Raw genomic sequence first — 22252 nt, 5'->3', positions numbered from 1 at the left:
AGGAAGGAAGTTGTCTAACCTCCTCTGACACCTGTGTGGACACTTGAGTCTCAGTCAAAATTCTCATACCTGAAAGTGAGCTCCAGCAATGATTTTAGTTTATTTCCGACAAAGCCTTCTGTGGCCAAGGCTGCCTGCGAGTTTTGGGAAGGGCATGGCAGCATCTTCCGGCCCCCTTCTCGCCTGTTTGCAAAGTCCTTTTGCTCACATTTTATTCCTAACAGCTGATCTGTTACTATCTTTCTGAGTGTGTGGAAAACGAAGGTTGAGGAGGTTGTGCGACCGTAAAAAGACCATTGAGCCCCCGGCGGTGGGCAGGCACGGACCTCGGCCCTCGGCCCTCGGCCTCTGTGTTTCCCACAGCCCCAGTCATAACTGCAGGATGCACCACTGTACTGAGGAGAAAACAAGGTTCAGGGGTGAAGGACTCTCCCTGGAAGGTGGTGGAGCCAGGATTTGAACCCATATCTAATTGCAGAGCCTGTGGTCCCCTTGCCTCAGGGACGCAGCAGGAGACATTGGCAGGGTCAAGGACGAAAGGCCTACTGTTGCCTGAAATCCGTGAAGGGCCCGCTCTGTGCCCGGCATCATGCCAGGTGCTCCACAAGCATTTTCTTTTAATCCCCTCAAATAGCCAGCTGCAAAGAAGTGCTGTTTTCTCTATCTTACCGATCCAAAAATGGAGTTGAAGAGTTTAACTGCTGTTGCAGCTACAACGTGTAGTGTCAGGCCTTGACCCCAGTCCTCTGGTTCCTGAGGCCGTCCTCTTAGCTGGACAGCCTTGTTTACTGCTCTTTTACTTTTTAATAACATCTCCACCTAATTAGAAAGGGGACACATGTTTATTGTAGAAAATTTGAAAAACAAACAAAAAAATACATAATAAAAAATTTAAAACGGCCCTGGCCAGATAGCTCGGTTGGTTAGAGCGTCATCCCGAAGAGCAGAGATTGCCAGTTCAATTCCCGGTCTGGGCACATACAGGAACAGATCCATGTTCCTTCCTCTCTCTCTCTCTCTCTCTCTCTCTCTCTCTCTCTCTCTCTCTCTCCCTTCCTCTGTCTCTAAAATCAATAAAATAAACATTAAACAAATTTTTTAAATGTCCTATAATTTCACTCCCCAGGCAAACCACTTTTGAATTTCAGGTATCTCCTAAATTAATCCTTTTTTTTCCTTCATTTTTTTATATCTTTTTTAGCAAGTCAGAATAATACCTAGATAGATAGATAGATAGATAGATAGATAGATAGATTTTATATCCTGCCTTTTTCATGTCACATAAGATTGTGAGAATTTTTTAGTCCCATCCCATAGCCTTGGAAATGACTAGCAGCGGCTCTGTAACAGTTCATGGGATGTACGTGAACCTCATGGAATTCATTGAAGTACTGCTCATCACTGGGCAATCCGGTGGTGCCATTTTTTTCCACTGTTATACACACTGCGATAGACATTTTAATTGTCCCAGGATTTTGGTCCCTCTCGCAGTAGTCATTAATAAAGAACTCTGAACGATTTTGTGAAATAATGAAAATGCTACAACCTGTGGGCCTCACTTAAATTAAGAGATTACATTTTTTAAAAAAGGATGTGCGTATCAGGACACGGATTCTTGGCTGCACCCCCAGCTCCCTCCTGGCATCTATACCTCCTTGTTCCTGTTTTCACAGTTGGCAACCTGACAGCTCAAACCTCTTACGAGATTTCCGCCTGGGCCAAGACTGAATTAGGAGATAGTCCTCTGGCATTTGAGCATGTCATGACCAAAGGAGTGCGCCCACCGCCTCCGAGCCTCAAAGCCAAAGCCGTTAATCAGACTGCGGTGGAATGCACCTGGACTGGCCCCAGGAATGTGGTAAGTCAGCCAAGATGACAGCTGCCCCCTGAGTGTGGACTCTCCCCTGGTTCTAGCTCACTGGACAGCCCCGGGCTTTCATCTCTATTGCTGTTTCATTCTTTCTCAGTCCAAACACAGGCTACCCTCTCGGTCAGTTCTGAGTTACCTTGTAGAGGTGTCTGATCTGACATTCCCGCTCCAGCATCCCTGCACGTCCACTCAGCTAGCTCCCCACGCCCGACGTCCACTCTGCTAGCTCCCCATGTCCGACGTCCACTCAGCTAGCTCCCCACGCCCGACGTCCACTCAGCTAGCTCCCCACGCCCGATGTCCACTCAGCTAGCTCCCCACGTCTGACGTCCACTCAGCTAGCTCCCCACGTCCGACGTCCACTCAGCTAGCTCCCCACGCCCGACGTCCACTCAGCTAGCTCCCCATGCCCGACGTCCTCTCAGCTAGCTCCCCACGCCCGACGTCCACTCAGCTAGCTCCCCACGTCTGACGTCCACTCAGCTAGCTCCCCACGTCCGACGTCCACTCAGCTAGCTCCCCACAACCTATGTCCACTCAGCTAGCTCCCCAAATCTGCGCTTCACACTGTAGAGCATTACTTCCTTGTGGGAACCCTCCTCTTTTCCGTGGCTTATTATGAAGTCTTCTAGGGTAGCATCTAACTGTACTATGTTTGCGACTTGTTACTCACAATTGTTTTTCTTCTCTGCCCTCTCTGCTCAAACACTAGCTCTGTAAGGACAGAGACCACACCAGGTTTACCTCTGTCCGTGCAAATATAGCACCTGGTCCAAGCCACTATCTCCTTAAGTGCTGATGAAATAGATATTAGATGAAGACTTCTCTTGGAGCTCTTTTGACGTGGCTCCCAGGGACCTGAATTAGGGACTTCAAGAGAAGGAGGTCCCTGGCCCCTGAGCTGATGTCCTTTCTTTGTTCTCCCCTTTTACCAGGTTTATGGTATCTTCTATGCTACGTCCTTTCTTGACCTCTATCGAAACCCGAAGAGTTTGACAACTTCACTCCACAACCAAACAGTCACTGTCAGTAAGGATGAGCAGTATTTGTTTCTGGTAAGTGTCTCGTACCAGAAAGTGCTGGAGAGCTTCTCTTTCTTAAGGGAGGTATTCATTGCTGGGCTTGCCGTGCAGACCCAGGACCTAGGGCTGGAGCTGTGGACTCCCGGCCCTGTGTGTGTGTGTGACAGGAGGATATTTCCTGTGACACACAAGTGTCAAATTCTTGTGTGATGGACACCACACCAGTAGTGGCTCCAGGGAGGACTGAGAACTTAGCCAGCGGGTCACAAGAATAGATCAAAGCTTCTGTCGAATTCTACTTTTAGGAATTTAGCTTTCACACTATACTTTTACATGTATAGTGAAATATATGGAAGAAGATGTTTGGTATTCTATTGCTGTGATAGCAAAAGTTTGACACAAATGTCTGCCAGGAGAGGACCGGTTAAAAATGGTATAGCGCCCTGGCCGATTGGCTCAGTAGTAGAGCGTCAGCCTGGGGTGCATAAGTCCCAGGTTCGATTCCCGGCCAGGGCACACAGGAGAAGCGCCCACCTGCTTCTCCACCCCTCCCCCCCTCCTTCCTCTCTGTCTCTCTCTTCCCCTCCCGCAGCCGAGGCTCCATTGGAGCAAAGATGGCCCGGGCGCTGGGGATGGCTCCTTGGCCTCTGCCCCAGGCGCTGGAGTGGCTCTGGTCGCGGCAGAGCAACACCCGGGAGGGGCAGAGCATCGCCCCCTGGTGGGCAGAGCGTCACCCCCTGGTGGGCATGCCGGGTGGATCCCGGTCGGGCGCATGCAGGAGTCTGTCTGACTGTCTCTCCCCGTTTCTAGCTTCGGAAAAATACAAAAAAAAAAAAAAAAATGGTATAGCTTACCCTTTCAACAGAATCCGGGACAACCATCTGGAAGAAACACAACAATGCTAAATGTGCTGATAGGGAAAAAAACTTTAAGCTGTATTATTAAGTGGAAGACATTAAGAACAAAGTATATGTAACTTTTTTTACATTTGTGTAAAAGTTTTTTAGGAAAAATAGGCGACACGGGTACACATGCAGATATAAGGATGTAGCTACACACATACAGAATCCCTGCATTTATCTACACATTTCTGGGAGGAGATGCAAAAGACTCTTACCAGGAATATAAGTTAGACATCCAGAGTAGGTGGGAATTATTTTACATTATTATCTCTTTGTACAATTGAAGTTGAATTGTATGTGTGCGTCACTGTTTCGTTGAAAACGGTGATTCGGTGACGACCGTGGCGATTCATGTGGCGCTCGTTGCAGGTCCGGGTGGTGGTGCCTTACCAAGGGCCGTCCTCGGACTACGTGGTGGTGAAGATGATCCCGGACAGCCGGCTCCCGCCCCGCCACCTGCACGCAGTCCACACCGGCAAAACCTCGGCTGTCATTAAGTGGGAATCCCCTTATGACTCTCCGGACCAGGACTTGGTGGGTGGGCCCATGGTCGTGGACCCTTGTTTATTCTTAGTATGGTTTGGGATGGGGGGCGGGAGGACCCTAGTTTGGAGCAAGAACCATAGGCCTGGTGATTGGAGCTTAGCATTCGGTCCCCCTTTCCGTCTGGCCAGAGATCGGGGGTTTTGTGGGTGCCCCTTTTTATTAGTCCCTTCTCCATTACTCCTAGCTGCGAAACTGGTTTCTCCCTCCCTCTCTGCTGTCTCCCATTCCCTTCCCTGTCTTTCCAAAATGGATTGGCACACAGGCCTGCAGGCCACCTCCAGGCTGTTCCCTGTTTTTGAAAAGTGTTCCCAGGACCAAGGTATTCCCATCGTTCACACCTCATCTATGGGTCCTTTCCTGCTCCACATTGCAGAGCTGGGTGTTGTGAAAAAGACTTTCAGCCTTCAAAGCTTAACATATATGCTAAATGGAACCTAACGTAAAGTTTGCTCCTCACCATCTAAAGGAAGAGGCATTGGAATCTAGAAAAAACTCCCCTATTTTTTCTTGCCCTGGCTGCTCTTACCTGCGTCCTCGCTGCCCAGCCCTGTCCCAGCCCATGGGGTTGTTAATCCTTGGTTGCCAAGACTTTTCTCGACTCTCAACTCCTCCCGCCTGGTTGAGTTTACTGTCCTTGCTCCCTGTTCCTTTGTTCCCCCTTTTCCCCACACATGTAAGAAGTCACCTGGGAGGGGGAGGGGGAGGGGGAGTGAATAAAGCTTTTTGTCTTTTGATCACTTTCATTGATGATCTCCTCTGGCAAATCCCAAAACTACGACAGCGACAGCGGTGGAGATACATACACAAGTTGAATAATAAATTTGAGTTTTTCTTGCCTGTTTCTATCTACCCACTGTCCTATCTACCGATTGCCACGATCAATACAGCTTTCCCTAGAGTTGTGTTCTGCATTGAACTGACAATTCTGTACACAGTTCTGGGGGTGAATACTTGTTGTGAGATTGGATCCAGCCACCCAAAGGCTTCCCAAAGAGCAGGGCTCGGACATGGGAGGCTTACAACATTGTTGCCGTGGATACGTAATCCACCAGTGACCCAGCGAGAGGAAAGATGCCGCATAACTGCGTCCCTTTCTCTCGTCTCAGTTATACGCCATTGGAGTCAAAGATCTAATAAGGAAGAGCGACAGGAGCTACAAAGTGAAATCCCAGAACAGTACTGTGGAGTACACCCTGAACAAGTTGGAGCCGGGAGGGAAGTACCACGTCATTGTCCAACTGGGGAACATGAGCAAAGATTCCAGCATAAAAATTACCACAGGTAAGCAGAAGAGGGCTCAGCAGCCACCTGCACAGCGAGGCCCTGCAGTGCCACGAGGACAGCTCTAGACAGGGAGTTCCCCCAGGAACTGCACAGAAAGGACAGACACTAGCCTGAGTGCCCGCACTGGCGCAGAGCAGTGTGGTGGCCCTCGTCTGGCTGCAGTTTGAGCCGGGGCGGGGAGGGGGACAGACACTAGCCTGAGTGCCCGCACTGGCGCAGAGCAGTGTGGTGGCCCTCGTCTGGCTGCAGTGTGAGCCGGGGCGGGGCGGGAGGGCTGTCATTTTTCTAGTCTTTCTCTCTTAGTCTCGCCTATGCTAGCTGGTCTTGACATGTCTTGTGAAGAAGAGGAGAAATGCCCAAGAGAGCTAGGGAATAAAACTGAGTAGTTCCACTAAAGCCAAGTATTGCGTCTGGGGACCACTGCCACAGTAGTTCCTTATGGCAATATAATATGTAGAAATGGAGAGAAACCGGTGACTGGGCAGCAGATTAAAGGGGGACTTGCTGCCAGCCCGGGGCTGGCTGTAGAGTCTGATTCAAGGTCAGAAAGCAGGTAATAACCTCAGTTATCCGGACAGCGGCAATGTCAGCACTGGGGCTGTCAGCGTAAGCAGTGGGCCTGGGCCTTGCTCTGTGGCCTTTCCAGGGCTCTCTCTAGCCCCTCGCTGAGCTCTCAGGCCTCGCTGGCTCTGGGGACAGGACTAAGGAGCATGGAAGGCAGACTTGGTTTGAGCTGTTTTGGGTCTAAGGGCTACTGAATTAGATGCTGTCCAAATTTCTTGGCTGAAGGTATTGTAGCAACAACAAAAGAGATGCTAGTGTTAAAGAGGGTCTGCCAGGTGCTAGGCTCCATACTAAGCAGTGCGTATGTGTTATTTCTTCTTAAATTAATCTAACCCTTCAGGATTAGCGTTATTTAATCTCCCTTTGACAGACAAGAAAATGGCAATTCAAGTGTTTGGCCACTAACTGCATCCTGTCTCAACTTAATTTTCAGTTTCATTATCAGCACCCGATGCCTTAAAAATCATAACAGAAAACGACCACGTTCTTCTGTTCTGGAAAAGTCTAGCCTTGAAGGAAAAGTATTTCAAAGAAAGCAGGGTGAGTGCCTCCCTCCTTCTCCAAGACTTTGAAAACCTAATTGAAATGCTGTTTTAGAGATGAGCTCATTAGCAGTGGGCTAGCACAGCTAGAATAAAAGGGAAGAAAAGGCAAGGGAGTGAACTTGAGAATGAAAGGACCATTTTCTGCGGGATTGCTCATTCGTGAGATGTTGATCCTCACTGTTAAGGATGAGGATGTTTGCGCTAAGCACTCTTCGATCCTGAACTTGCCTCCCCACCTGGAAGACAGGGCCCCCCGGGGGGGGGGGGGCAGTGCCTCCCTGTGCTTCCCAAACAGCCCTTCAGCACTGGGGAGGGAGCTGCACTCTCCATCTGGCGGCTCATCAGTTTCTCTTCTGAGGAGAAAGTCAAGGGAGCAGGAAGTACTTGAGGATAGTCTGTTAACCCTGTTAACCTGTGGAACACCCTTGTTTTGTGTTGTTAGTGGCCGGCTGTTTACTCTGTTCACAACATGTGATGGGAGAAGGAGAGCGGCACCTGGGAATAGATTGGCCACCCGGGGTAGACAGATTCTTGCCTGGAGCTGGGCAGGTCCCACCTTCAGCAAAGCGTGAGCTAAACAGACATGCTCAGTCACCTGTGGCTGGCGGCCTGGAGGCGTGGGGCTGGCAGAGAGTCCTAGGGTTCCAGGCAGGCACGGGGTAATGCGGGGAAGTGAAGCTAAATTAAAATCTGAGAATTCTCACAGCTTTCGCAAGCAGGCTGTACATGGTTAATATACTTAAATATAAAGAAAGCTTTCAAAGCAGTTCTAACAGGAAATATGTTCATGTTGAAAAAGATACAGGTTACAAAGTAAAATATCCAGCAGCAGTAAGGAAAAGGAAAAAAAAAGGCTCAACCTCACTAGAGATCTAAACCAGTGGTTTTTAACCGCTGGTCCGCCAGAAATTTCGTGCTGGTCCGGTCCGGTCCGTGAAAGAGTTTAAGCACCCTGATGCTGGATGAAGATTGTAGATTCAGTGATTGGACCTAAACCACAAAGATGTGACAATTTCACATTAAACTGACAATTTGGGGGAAGGGTATTACCAGACTATGTAATAGTTGGGGAGATTAGTGCCCTGGGAATATGATTTGGTTCCATCTTCTGTAAGGCATTTCGGAAGTAAGTACTAGAACCATTCAAAGTGTTCCCACCCTTCGACCCAGCAGTTCTTTCCTTTCACTCTAAAGAAACGGTGTACGTAAAGAATTTATGTACAGGGCTACTCAGGGCAAGAAGGAGGAAAGAACCGAAACGACAGAAGAGGACTGGTGAAATAAATTATGGGTGGTTGATGTTGGTGACATTTACCTATTTTTCTTTATAACTTCATATATTTTGCAAATGTACACTGAATCTCTATTAGATGGAAAATCATGAATGCTAGTGTGTCAAGAAGAATGGAGATGGGGCTCCAGGCAGGTGGTGATAGGAGGTTCAGTTTGGCCGCTGGCTGTCATCGGGGACCCCTCCCGGGTGGCAGTGGCCCAGCTTTTAGGTCGGGGATGCCAGTCAGTGGTTCATTCTCAGGCGGGGTTCTGGCGTAAACACTGTGTGTCCTTTTTCCTCCCCTATTCAGAGTCCCAAGAAGGGACAGGTCAGGGGAATGGGGACCAAGAGCCCATGAGTAGCAGTGGGGCCCAATATGTCGGTCTTTTTTTGGTGGCGGTGGTGGGGGTTGACACTAGAATACCTGGAGATTAGCACAGAAGTCCAGTGGTCCGTACTGGTCCCAGCCAGCTTGTCGGACCAGGGCTGTTCCAAGAGTGATTTTTCCAGCCCAGGAATCCAGGACCCCTCCAGAGCCAGTCGAACAGGAAGCTTATGGATTTCATGTTCCCCTCTGGAGCTTGTGGAAGTACTTCCTATCTGAAGGCCAGGCTGGTCTGGGGCGTCCATCAGCTGGCCGAGCTAGAAAGCCAGGAGCTGTGGCTGACAATGGAGCTCTGTTGTTCTATGGCCAAATGCCCTCTCTTTTCTGGTGCAAGTTCCTTTTTCATTCCCGCATTTATAATTAGATTCCGTTACGGCAAACTGTTACTGAATTGTCCAGATTCTTGGTGGCTTTTAATACAGCTTGCAACAAGTGGTCTGCTACCCAGAACTTTGAATGCGTACTGACATGTTTGTTAAAATGGCATGTGCTAGGGCTCTTCTTGCACTCCCACACTGCGGCTCGTAAGGGGCATGGTAGTGATTGGAGACATTTGGGTTGCGAACATGCCCATTTTCTGAATCCGGTATGTCAATGGCAGTGTAAAAAGATCTAGTAAGAAACCCAAAGTGCTTTATCATCTATAACAGCTTTCAACAAGATGTTCACATAAAGTTGGGACTAGTAATAGAAGCCGTCGGATTCCTTGTTTAACTTCCTGAGCGATCTCTGGTGTGTGTGTTTCCAGGGCTACGAAATACACATGTTTGACAGTGCCATGAATATCACAGCTTACCTCGGGAATACCACTGACAATTTCTTTAAAATCTCCAACCTCAAATTGGGTCATAATTACACGTTCACCGTCCAAGCGCAATGCCTTTTCGGCGGCCAGATCTGCGGGGAGCCTGCTGTCCTGCTCTATGACGACTTGGGGTCCGGTGAGTCCCGCTGCTGCCACTTTCCATCTGTGCTTCTGGGGAAATGCCTCCAGGATATAGCACGGCTTGATGAACGTGTGTCTTTTTAAAGTGTGTTTAAAGGAATTCTTTCCCGTTCTATCATTGACATATCCACCTCATCAGGCACTGGTTGGTTTATGAGAACTTCCTGAGCCAGGCGCGGTGGGAGGAGCTGATGTTACCAAGGTGACCACCTTCTGAAGGGGAAGCCCAAGAAGGGGAAGGCTAACAGGTTTTATTGAAAAAGGAGGTTCTCTTTAGGAAATACTAGATTAATAAGAGTTCTGTTGTTTTGTTGAAGTTTTTTTTTTTTTTTTTTTTGAGGACTTTCAGAGTCTCCAACATGCTCACATCCCCTTTGACTCTCCCAGTTAGTAAATAACCTCCTTGTCATGGAGTAAACCATTTTACAGCCTTCTCCTAGTTTTCGCTGTCAGCCTCCGCTCAGAACCTGGCTTTGGGCTGGGGGCTGTCTTACTGATACTCACAGGTACTGCTGTGGGTCCTACTAATGGCAGAAGGGGGCGCCTTCCGTTCACACAGAAATTCTGCTTCTTTTGTAGCAGCTTGGTGAGGATTTCCACGAACACTTTGCCACGGGTCTTTGTGTTTCATTTGCTCCCAGCCAAGGACTAACCAGTGCGCAAGCCAGAATTGGGTGTCATGTGTTCTGTCGTGCCCTGTGTCCCTAGGTGTGTTTTGGTGGAATCCTTACCCGGGTACCACACTACAAGCCGAAAGCCTTGCATACCATATCCCTGTGGAGGATCCTAGCATATTAGAGGTTCTGAGACGGTCCTACAGAAAACAAACAACAGAACTCTTGTGAACCTAGTGTTTCCTAGATAGAGACTCCTTTTCTAGTAAAATCAGTCAGCAACTGTTAAACAGAAGGTAGGAAGCACTGCTGTGAGGACCCATGCCAGCTGTTTTTATAAAACCAGGGATGTCAGAGAAACTGTCCAGGTCAGACTTCTCAGCCCGTGTCTCACCTTCTGCGTCTCTCTGTCCCGTGGAAGTGGGGTGTGGGGCAGGAACATCCTTCTGTTTGCCATGTCACAGTTGGGGTTAGGTTGGGACACACAAAATAAGTTTGTCCCCCCCCATAAGTTAATGATGAAAGAAATTAAGTATGCAAATATTGAATTATTAGATTAGGCTTGTGAGAACAGATTCTCTTTCTCTAAGAGCACCCTGCTGGGAAGAATCCCTGGGTAGCTGCCAGGTTTCTACAGGAGGCAGAGGCCCTGCGGTGCCATCCCACCAGGGACTAGCCTCAAGCCAAGCAGGACTCTATGGAGGCCTACGAATGCCACTTTGCTTCCTTAGCCAACACCGACTCCCCAGTTCCGTTGTCCTGCCTGAGGTGAAGACTGGACCCAGGATTTCTGACATAAAATGTTTACCCCTTTCAAGAAGACTGGCCCTAGCTCAACAAGGGTGTATACGGTTTTTTCCTAGAGCTGTGATTTTCAACCTTTTTCATCCTATGGCACACAGAAGCAACTAAAATTTTGTGACATTCCAAAATATATATATTTTTGTCAATCTGAAGACCAAAAAATATATATATAGCTATACGTTTGACTCATTCATAACGGACGGCTACTGTTGTGTTAGCTGTTGTCAGTTTTTCATTTGACAGTCTAAGGGAAAAGAGGTCAGTGCCCCTGACTAAACAGACAGGTATTGCATGTTTTTAAAATTTCTGTCGGTGCTGGCCAGTGGCTCAGTGATAGAGTGTTGGCCCGGCGTGTGGATGTCTTGGGTTAGATTCCCAGTCAGGGCACACAGGAGAAGCGACCATCTGCTTCTCCCCTGCTTCTTTCCCTCTTCCCCTCCTGCAGTGGGTGACTTAATTGGTTTGAGTGTGGCCCCAGGCACTGAGGATAACTCCAATGGTCCAGAGAGTCAACCTCAGGTGCTAAAAATAGCTCAGCACTGGAGCATCACCCCAGAGGGGTTGCTGGGTGGATCACAGTTGGGGCACATACAGGAGTCTGTCTCACTATTTTCTCTCCTCTCACTTAAAAAAAAATTGCAGCACCCTGTTTGAAAATCCATGCATCACTATAAAGCTACTGTTTGTTTAAGACAATGGGAAAGGGGCATCAGTGTTAGGTTATAGATAGTTAAATGGCTTTGGAAAGAGCTCTTAAAGTGTTAAATGTGTATAGAAAGGTTCTCTTGCCTCTTTTATTTAAGTAAAAAAACCTCATAAAACTTCATGAGCTGATAAGTCAGTATTGCGGTAAAGGAATCTCATTGTGTCACTTAATGGAGCTTCAGGTAATTGCAGTTCAGAGGGACTTTGGTGCTAAGTAGGGGGAAATAATTGCAATCTCATTAATTAGTGGTCTGATTTCATATCCTCTTATGTAAGGCAAGCAAGTGGTCTTAAGTAATAATGCTAATGAAATCAATGTTGATACCCCAACAAAGGTCTCCTTTCTAAGAGATTGTCTAAATAACCAACAAGGCAGTGATTAGGAGTTTAATGTAATTACTATATTTGCATGCACAAGGCCCATGGTCTGTCAGCTCAATGCAAGGAGTCGAAACATTCAGGCTCCATGTGCAGGAACATGTCACCCCAGAAGGTGGCGTGGATAGGTGTTGCAAACTCCTAGCTTTTGGTGTGTGGGGCACTGTGTTGTCTGGTCCTTTCTTCTGCCCTTACACGGGAGGCTTATGGGTTGGCATCTTACTGCGGCAGGTGGGGATGCGTCAGCTCTTCGGACAGCCAGATCCACCGACGTGGCGGCTGTGGTAGTGCCCATCTTGTTCCTGATACTGCTGAGCCTGGGAGTCGGCTTCGCCGTCCTATACACCAAGCATCGGAGGCTACAGAGCAGCTTCACCGCTTTCGCCAACAGCCACTACAGCTCCAGGCTGGGCTCGGCCATCTTCTCCTCGGGCGACGACCTGGGTACGTGCTGCTTCCTCCCAGGGCAGACCCCGCAAAGCCAGTGACTTAGGGAGTGCCTCCCTTCAGCTCATCTTTCAATTTGAGAGAGGTTGTGCATTAACCAGCAGTCCCACTGCTTTGGGTTCAACCAGTTAGAGCCCTTAGCTTCGAATTTGCTCCCATGTTAGAAGGACTGGTATTCCCTTCAATAGCGTGGTCTGGCCAGAGACAGGGAGAGGTGTGTGGACGCACGACTAGGAGGACAGGAAGGATAGACTGGCCCTGAGCTTTGGGTACTCCCAAAATATGGGCACATTCTCAGGGATTACCAACCCCTCTCATCCCTCAGAGACCTGAATATGTTATTTTTATATGGGCCAAAAACAAAATGAAAGGAAGGAAGGAAGGAAAGAAAGAAGGAGGGAGGGAAGGAGAGGGGAGGGGAGGGAGGGAGGGAGGGAGGGAGGAAGGAAGAGGAAGGAAGGAATGAAGGAAGAGGAAGGAAGGAGGGAAGGAGGGAAGGAAGGAAGGGAGGGAGGGAGGGAGGGAGGGAGGGAGGGAGGGAGGAAGGGAGGAAGGAAGGAAGGAAGGAAGGAAGGAAGGAAGGAAGGAAGGAAGGAAGGAAGGAAGGAAGGAAGGAACTTTGTAGTAATCAACTGTGAACTCAAACCAGGTTGATTTTAGTAACCAAACTGCTTTGATGTCCCTGGAGGTCCCAGGCAGGACAAGAAGTCATGATTTCCCAATTGGCTTCTGTCCAAAGATATCCTGTCCACCTTGCTGTTTCCTGTCCCGGTTGTTGCACAACCTCACTGGCCACTCTCCTTTTGCGTGCTGACAACAGGAAGCATGGGGAAAAGAAAGAAATGCCCCTTTTATAAATGTCAGCACACTTGAATTACCCAGTGCTAACAGAGCTAGTAGGCTACATAACGTAGTAAAGTGCGTATGTTTGGGGACCTTTCCCAAACTTAGGCTTCTCCAGACTCAGAATGCTGAATTCAGGTGAGTTTACAGATTTATTTTTTTCTGTAAACTAATCCCAATTTTTTTGTTGTTGTTATTTGTAAAGACATCTGTGTATTCCCAGTCACTGATCATTTGATATTAGCTCTGTTGACTTCTCCTCAGTCCTCATTTTGCTTTATTACATGTTCTTGGACTGCTTTGCATGAACAGAGTAGGTTCTTTGCTTCTGTTATTGGAGGCAAAAGGAGTCACCCATTTTGGTGCCATGCAGTGATCACTGAGCGTGGATCAGCACAGGATTGTCCCAGGGGCCCTGAGGGGACAGCCAGGATGCTGGCAGGCTGTCCTCAGAACACTTAAACCCTTCTAAGAGCCTTTTCTTTAGAGCAGTGTGCGTTCAAAGGAGAAAACAAACACTGAAGTTTGTTGTGCTGACATAAGGTGCAGATAACTCAAACTGGGGAACTTAAAACACCCATTGGACTTTTAAGTAGGTAGTAAGATTCTGCTTCCTAAAAGGTTGACTATACTTATTTGGGAAGTTCAAGCTATTATTAAAATAAGCTTGACCACCTGTTGTTGGGGAGAACGTGGCACAAGAATGGCGGAGAGAAGCTGGGCCGGGTTTCAGCATTGAGCGTTGAGTCCAGCTGGCTGTGGTGCTGACTGTCCTAGCTGGGGCTCGCAGTGGGGTGGCGGGTGGGAGGGGCACCATGTTGGGCGGGGGACCAGACCTGGGTGCACTGGAACTCACTAAGGATGACTGTTCTACCTTTAGGAGAGGATGATGAAGATACTCCGATGATAACTGGATTTTCAGATGACGTCCCCATGGTGATAGCCTGAACGAGCTTTTTCCTCACTAGAAACCAAATGGTGTAAATATTTCATTTGATAAAGATAGTTGATGGTTTATTTTAAAAGATGCACTTTGAGTTGCAATATGTTATTTTTATATGGGCCAAAAACAAAACGAAAGAAAGAAAGAAAGTAAGAAAGGAATGAATGAATAAACTTTGTAGTAATCAACTGTGAACTTCAAACCAGGTTGATTTTAGTAACCAAACTGCTTTGATTTGATATTAATATAGTCTTACAAGGCTGTGCTTGCTGGGCATGCTTTTAAGTCTGTGAGATAATTGTGGTTCAATAAATTGGCCATTCTTTTTATTTTTCTAAGACACAGAAATGTATTTAATAAAAACTTCAAGAGCAAGTGGAGGGGTGGGGGTGGAATCCCTCCTCCTTGAAAGTATACTTCAGAGTTTAAATTTTGTTGGGCTTTAGTTTATAGGAAAAGTGTTTGGTGGGAGAAGGTTCTTTTATGTTATTTTGTTAATTTATTGGGGCTCTGTACAAGGCAAGGCTTTTGTGGTCATCTGACACCACACGTGGTATGAGCCTTTCGTGGTGAGGGGTGGGTGGCAGAGGCGGCTTCTTGCCACCTGGAAGCAATCCATTTGTATTGACTTGTGTGTCACAGAATGGTCTTTGGCTAGAGAGCACGTTGAGGCATTGGTCCCTTTCAGTGAAACAGAGCTGCAGCTTAGAAAGTCCTGTCAGCAGCAGCGTCAGCTCGCATGGATGGGTGGGATCTTACTGTATACGCCTCTATGCAGGAAGTGGCTCCCTAAGCTACACAAGAACACTGCTTCACTCGTGTCCTTGTCATTGCAAAAAGCTACTCTGGTTGTGGGAGAAAATTGCAGGACTGTGCCACGATAGATACACTGGCAAAGAGAGCACCTAAATATATATTTTCATTTTTATTTTTATTTATCTCTGAAGACTGTCAAATGTAGGCTTTTGTGTTTGTGTTGAGGTGGCCGCTTATTGTCCTTCAAAGTTCATACTGAGATATGCAGTCATTTTTAATTGGGCCAGTGCCTTCTCTCTCTCTCTCTCTCTCTCCCCCCCCCCCCCTCGTTTTTCCCGTTTCTTCCATCTCCCTTACCCATGGCCCTGCCCCATTTCAAGAGAAAGTGCTAGTCACTCTTCTAGAGACACAGGACGTCTATGAACTTGAGACCATTGAATCCCATTCACAATTAGCAGCAACAATGTAAAATAACCTGGGGTTTGTTTTTCTTCTTCTTCCTTTAAATGCCACTTCTGTATTCAGATCCTGGCTCCTTGGCAGGTGTGTGGACTACTTTGTGGACGGACGCCTACCCACCCTTTAGATTTAATGTAGGCGCCGATGTCTGGCTGTGTTGTGACTCCTGCTGTATGAACCTCACTGCAGAATGTCTGTTCAGCCGAGCGGCAGTGAGCTCTGGGAGTGCTCCCCACTCATGCTCCTGAACGTGCCTGTTCCGCCGCAGCTTCCCAGACCCCCGTCCCCCTGAGATGCTGTGCATTGCCCTCTCGCGAGGGTTTATTTTCTTTAAACCAAAAGAATCATTCCTGGCTTATGATCTGGTTGCCTTCTACCTAGGGATTTTGGGAAAACAAAGAGCCAATTAAATTTCAGTTTAAAAATAGACAGGGCGAGGCAAAAGTAGGCTTCTGCAGTTGTTGGTACGGAAACAATGTGCCGATTAATACAGAATAACAAGAATGAACGGTGTTTTGTGCACTCACAGCGGCATGCCTACTTTTGCCCCACTCTGCGTATATATTTGGGATGAGGAGTTTATAAATTGTAGACACTCAGTACGTCATGTGGGTAAGGTTCCATTTTATTTTAACAGTTTATTTTCTCTTTTCTATCTCTTTTGTCATTTGTGTGTGTGTGTGTGTGTGTGTGTGTGTGTGAGAAAGACTGGAATTTCTTTGTCTTATCTTACCTTGGAGTTTGTTCAAAACTCCAAACCCTATCACCACCCCCCGACCCTTTAATAAGCTCTTTAAGTAGCTGAAAGATGAACAAACAGTCTGGTGGGATGCAAGTCGTTTAATTGAACCACTAGAAAGTATATTTTCTTGTTCTCTTTTTCCGCCAGCTTTTCGGTGACATTGGTAAAAGCTGCTATAAAAGGCTCCGAGACTTTATTTTCAATTATTCCACAGGCAAGCCTTTTTATAGAGCATATGTCTCCAGTTGGCAACCTGAGATATGTCTGAGTATGCAATTCTAATTACCAGTGCTTCCCGATGCTGAGCGCACAGTACTGTATAGACTGGCCGTCACCCCTCTCCTTGGGAAACGCCACTGTGCTGTCTGAGAAAAAGCAGCCTTTTCGGGCTAGAATATTTTGTATAAACAGAAGTGTTAATGTTCCTGAAGACTGAGCAGGATAGCTGCAGCTGTGTGTAAACTGTATATTTTTGTGAACCTCTGAAGCGCGCACTCCTGTTTCCCTCCACACGGCTTTGTGGGGGAGGGGGGTTGATGTACACGTGTTGCCTGCAAGAGTCCACAGGCCAGAGTGACACTAGTAAAGGAGAACAACAAAGACCGTGTGCACCCTGTGGCAGGGGCCAGACAGCTGTCTTCACTGTGACCAACGGGAGGCCCTGGTTGTTCGTGAAGAAGGGGCTTTTGTTCTTTGCCGGAGATGCCACCTGAAAAGTTCACACTGGACAGGGAAAATGTGTCATTCTGTCCCGGAGCGTATTAGAGTGGACCTTAGAAGCACACACCTGCGTGCACCGTGATGGACCACACGCACCGTGGAAATTTGACAGGCTGGGTGACTGTGCACACGCTTCCTCTGCAAGCTCGTTTTTCCCCTTTATGTATCGAATGCCTTGTGAGACACGGGTTCATGCAGATAAAAGGAAAAGGGGGTAGTGTCCTCCAGAGGATTCCAGGGAGAAGCTGTATCTATGCACACCTGTTCCCAGACAGGTGAGAAGCTCCAGGTGAGGTGGCTGCCCTGGCAAACCTGGGAGATATCTATGATGCTGGGTAGCTGGTTGACATTTCTGACTTTGGGAACAAGGGTTCCTGGGTTCATCTCTGATAGTATCTCTAGGGGTATTGGGTGGGACAGATGTGGGACACACAGCTGCATTTCTCTCTTTTCATTCATGTGTGGTCCACTAGACTTAGCTTTGGGAGGAACTGGGGAGAGGGATGGTGTTGGGAAGCCTACTTCTCCATGGAGAATCCTGCCTTTTGATAGTCACCCAGCACTCATGCCTTCTAGTAAGGTTATATCTCCAGTACTTTCTTAAGGGCAGAGACCCATCCTGTCAGGTTTGGTTGAACACTTCACCACTCAGGGCATCATGGGGAATCCCTGGAAAGATTTCTCTGTTCCTTTGGCAGAGGGTTGGGAAGTTCGTTAGAGAACAGAATCAAGGTTCTGTAAGCCAACTGAACACCACCTCCATATTGGTGTTTAGGAATGGACTCTAAACTCTAAGGAATCTTCACTTGGGTTGGGATTATATCTTGACATGCCTCTTATGTTATTTTCCTTATCGGGAGTGTGTGCTGCCTTTCAGGTACAATTTTTGTGTAATAAGAGCCAGTCATTTAGTTTCTATAGAATACTTTCTATGCAAAACTAAGCTATGGAATGGAGAGCAAGAGATATGTACTGTTGGATACAAGGACAATGCCCCTGTTTCCAGAAGGGGAATCACCACTGGACGTGGACTGAAGGGGGTGGGTGTTATATGTGTTTCTGCCCACTGATTCTGAGCAGCCATATTGTGAATTAAATCATCAGAGCCAAATAACCTGAGAACGGTAGTTTCCTGTGTAATAGGCCAAATGCAATAAGTACGAATGCTGAAGTGGGACAAGACTCTCAGATAGTCCATGTCATTTTTTTCATTTAAAGACTCTTGTTATGAATCATTAGAAACTTTAGGCAAAGTCAAAAGTATTTGCAGCAAAATAAAGGCCTGCTCTGCTCTTATTTAAAGCGAAATGCCATGTGTTTGTCTCTCTCCAAAGTGAAAATAGGCATTTATGATTTCAATTGCCTTGGTAAGTTTCCAAATCACTGACTCACGCTGAAGATTTTACTATATTGTTGCACAATTTGAAGATGACTTTTGTCTCAATGTCAACTTTTTTCACTGAATAAAAATTTAACTGGGTCAAGAAAACACCTATTTGAAAATCTACTCTACACGTGTCTTGAGTTGGTTTTTTTGCAGTCCAATAAATACGGATAATGCTGTCTCTGAACACCGTCGGGTTTGTCTGTTCTACAAGGATGTTTATTTCCTACGTGAGGGAACACTAAGACCTGGGTAATTTCATTACTAACAAGGTGGTCTCAGATGGTGGTTTTATGAAGAACACGATGTCCTTGTGTAGGCTGAGGGGTGGGGAGGGGTTGTGGAGGCTGTTTTGAAATAAATAGAATTATTCATTAGAGGTGGTGCCTGACATGGAACCCTCAGAGCTGTAATTACATTTATTAAGAGACAGTTTGTTCAGAAGGCAATTTCGAATCTAGGAGAATAAAGGAGAGCGGGTATGAAAGCTGTGTTTCCAAGAGCACTTTCAGGAGGTTTCCACGGGCAATGAAGGCTTGTGCAGACTCTGATGGTCACTCTTTCCTCTGATGGGTAAGTGATTGGCCAATGGACCTATAAGTCAGGATTGGAAAGCGTGGAACTGGGGGCCGGTGTTTTTGATTTAACAAATCTCGTATGCTGCTCGTGTTTAAATGTTGAACCCGGATGAAACCGAAGTGTTATTATCCTGTTTCGTAGATGAGGAAAAGAGACTCAGAGAGGTTAAGTGACTTGTTAAAGGAAAATCAGAGGGTGACGAGCAGAACCAGCCTTCAGTGTCAGAAAGAACACGCAGCCCAGCACCTTGCACAAACAAAGCCAAGGGGATACCTTACCACCTTGGTGAGTTTACCTGGGCATGGCCTGGCCCTTAGATTTTTAGGCTTAAATAACATTTGGCAATACATGATAGTGCAGGGGTCGGGAACCTATGGCTTGCGAGCCAGATGTGGCTCTTTTGATGGCTGCATCTGGCTTGCAGACAAATCTTTAATAAAAAAAATAATAACGTTAAAAATATAAAACATTCTCATGTATTACAATCCAGTCATTTCCTACCACTCATGTTCATGGTTGCGGGTGGCTGGAGCCAATCACAGCTGTCCTTCGGGACAACACCAAATTTTTATTGGATAATGCCTAACGTACACGGAATTACATTTTAAAATATGTGGTGTTCATGGCTCTCTCAGCCAGAAAGGTTCCCGACCCCTGTGATAGTGAACTCACCTCTCATGGACAAATGCACCTGCACCAAGCGTGTGAGACTGATATGCAACAAAATAGTAATGCCTATTTCTTAACTCACGATGGGAAATAATCCTGTCCCTTAGAATGTGAGCATGGCCAGTGTGTTCTTCCCCTGTAGGGGGATCTGCCCAGGAAGCCATTCACAACTAGAAGGACACTGAATAAAGGAAGTGGGAGGTTCAGGTGAGAATAGTGGTTGCGATAAATATTGAATGACAAATAATACCCCACTGTGGGAATAATTTACTCCATATTAACTTAGTATTTGAAACCTTTAATTCCCTGTATCCATTTTTACTCAAGAAGTCTTGACAATGGGGTCTTAATCCTTGAAGAACCTTCATGAAAATTCCCCTGGATGGAATGTCCTTGGACCCTGCCTATACTTGCCAATCTTTGAGTCTTTTTTTTTTCCCTGTATTTGAGCACACCCACCACGCTCACTAGAACATTCTATGGCTAATGTTAATACATTTAGACTAGGTTACAATAAAATCTTCCTGGCTTGAGAGCCACTGTATTTTAAGATTATTCTCCCTACTATGTGTTGATTTAAAGTTTTAACCCTTGGAGGACACAGAGTTTGAATTCTAAGGACACTTCATTGTAGCCCCCAGATTTTTTTTTTTTTTTTTTGTATTTTTCTGAAGCTGGAAACGGGGAGAGACAGTCAGACAGACTCCCGCATGTGCGCGACCGGGATCCACCCGGCACGCCCACCAGGGGCACGCTTTGCCCACCAGGGGGTGATGCTCTGCCCCTCCGGGGCGTCGCTCTGCCATGACCAGAGCCACTCCAGCGCCTGGGGCAGAGGCCAAGGAGCCATCCCCAGCACCCGGGCCATCTTTGCTCCTATGGAGCCTTGGCTGCGGGAGGGGAAGAGAGAGACAGAGAGGAAGGAGGGGGGGGGGGTGGAGAAGCAAATGGGTGCCTCTCCTATGTGCCCTGGCCAGGAATCGAACCCAGGTCCCCCGCACGCCAGGCCAATGCTCTACCGCTGAGTCAACCGGCCAGGGCCTAGCCCCCAGATTTGGACTACATCTGTCAACTATGAGTATCTGGTTCTCAGTCCACAGCAAATTAAAAATGGGAAGAGACTACTAAAGACAGATACCCTGACAATAAAAGAAAAGAGGCTTAGAGTTAAACTATCAGAAAACCTTTATTAGAGATAAAGGAGTTCAACAAACAACTGGTTGGGGCCATTTAGAATAGGCTCCCTTTAGGCTCCATCGGGGCGGAGTCCCACGTGTTAAGTAGCTCACTCAATTAGAATGACAGTTCCTTTCCCTGGAGCCCCTATTCTTTGCTAGTCATTGTGATAAACACTTTATAAACTTTATTTAATTCTAAAAGTAATCTTGTAATTTAGGTATTAACTTTTGTTTTAAAAGATGAGGAAAATTAATGTTAAGAGAGGGTAAGTAACCTCTTCAAGATCTCACATGATGTAAGTGGCAGTCAAGATTGAGTCCTAGATTTATTTCATTTTTAAGTTTGTGTTCTTATTCACCATTCTACTTTGTCCTTTTGTTACAATATTAGAGGCCTGTGGTAGTAATGTTATCTGTTTAGGTACAGGTAATACATTATATATTTTTTAATTTAAGTACAGTTATAAAATATTAGTTTCAGGTGTACAATATAGTGACTTAACATTTGTATATCTTACAATGTGATCACCACACTAAGACTAATAATGATTTGTCAAAGTGCAACTTAACCACAATATTACTGACAATATTCCTCTGACCTTTTCCAACCATCTTCCCCTGCCTCCGTCCTGGCAGCCATCGGTTTGATCTCTGTTTCTGTGAGTCTGGCTCTGTTCTGTTTTCCTAGATTCCATATATAAATGTAATTGTACGGTATTTGTCTTTGTCTGACTTGTTTCACTTAGCATAATACTCTCTAAGTCCATCCATGTCACAAATGGTAAGATTTCTTTTTTATGGCTGAGTACTATTCCAGTGTGTGTGTGTGTGTGTGTGTGTGTGTGTGTGTGTGTGTGTGATATCTATCTATTCATCTATCAATGGACACCTACAGTGCTTCTATGTCTTAGCTATGGTAAATAATATTGCGATGAACATAAGGATGTATATCTTTTCGAATTAGCATTTTGTTTTCTTCAGATAAAATACCCAGAGGTGGAGTTGCTGAGTCATAAGATAGTTCCATTTTTTTTGTTTTTTGAGAAATCTCCATACTTTTACTGTAATGGCTGCACCAGTTCACAATCCAATCAGCAGTGCACAAGGGTTTGCCTTTCTCCACATCTTCACCAACACATGGTATTTGTTGACATTTTGATACTAGCCATGCTCACTGGTGTGAGGTGTATATCCCATGGTAGTTTTGGTTTGCATTTTTTAATGGATATCAACCAGAAAGATTCAAATTGACATTTGAAGACATAAAGAAGTAGGTAGTATCCTTACATGTCTTTTGTGAAATCCTTTAAGTGGAACACAATATTCCTTACTGACGTTAGATAAATGTAGCTTTTTATTTTCATTTGCCATTATTATTTTTTTAAATTAAAGTTTACTTCCAGTATTATTTTGTGTTGGCTTCAGGTGTATAGCACAGTGGTTAGACAATTAGATACTTTACAAAGTGTACCTCCCAATATTTCCAGTACCCACCTGGCACCGTACATATTTATCACAACGTTATTGACGGTATCCCTGTGCAGTACTTTACATCCCTGTGACTACTCTGTAACTACTGATCTGTGCTTCTTAATCCCTTCACCTTTTTTCATCCAGCCCCACACCCCCCTCTTCTCTGGCAACCACCAGTCTGCTCTCTGTGACTATGAGTCTGTTGCAATTTTATTCATGTA

General features: G+C 46.3%; 1 protein-coding gene across 1 annotated transcript in view; it reads left to right on the top strand.

Annotated features, from left to right (window-relative positions):
- The window catches only part of SORL1 (sortilin related receptor 1), a 137115-nt gene extending 118860 nt beyond the window's left edge, over positions 1 to 18255 (top strand). The window contains exons 41-48 of the mRNA XM_066259808.1: positions 1674 to 1858; positions 2806 to 2925; positions 4164 to 4328; positions 5447 to 5621; positions 6622 to 6728; positions 9140 to 9332; positions 12070 to 12282; positions 14009 to 18255. Coding sequence (XP_066115905.1) covers positions 1674 to 1858; positions 2806 to 2925; positions 4164 to 4328; positions 5447 to 5621; positions 6622 to 6728; positions 9140 to 9332; positions 12070 to 12282; positions 14009 to 14076 — 1226 coding nt within the window. The 3' untranslated portion in view covers positions 14077 to 18255. The remainder of the gene's footprint in view (positions 1 to 1673; positions 1859 to 2805; positions 2926 to 4163; positions 4329 to 5446; positions 5622 to 6621; positions 6729 to 9139; positions 9333 to 12069; positions 12283 to 14008) is intronic.
- Positions 18256 to 22252: the final 3997 nt, after the last annotated feature.

The sequence above is a fragment of the Saccopteryx bilineata genome, chromosome 2, assembly GCF_036850765.1.
Source record: "Saccopteryx bilineata isolate mSacBil1 chromosome 2, mSacBil1_pri_phased_curated, whole genome shotgun sequence".
Classification (NCBI taxonomy): Eukaryota; Metazoa; Chordata; class Mammalia; order Chiroptera; family Emballonuridae; genus Saccopteryx; species Saccopteryx bilineata.
The sequence above is the reverse complement of the archived record's forward strand: the minus strand, read 5'-3'. Positions and strand labels throughout refer to the sequence as shown.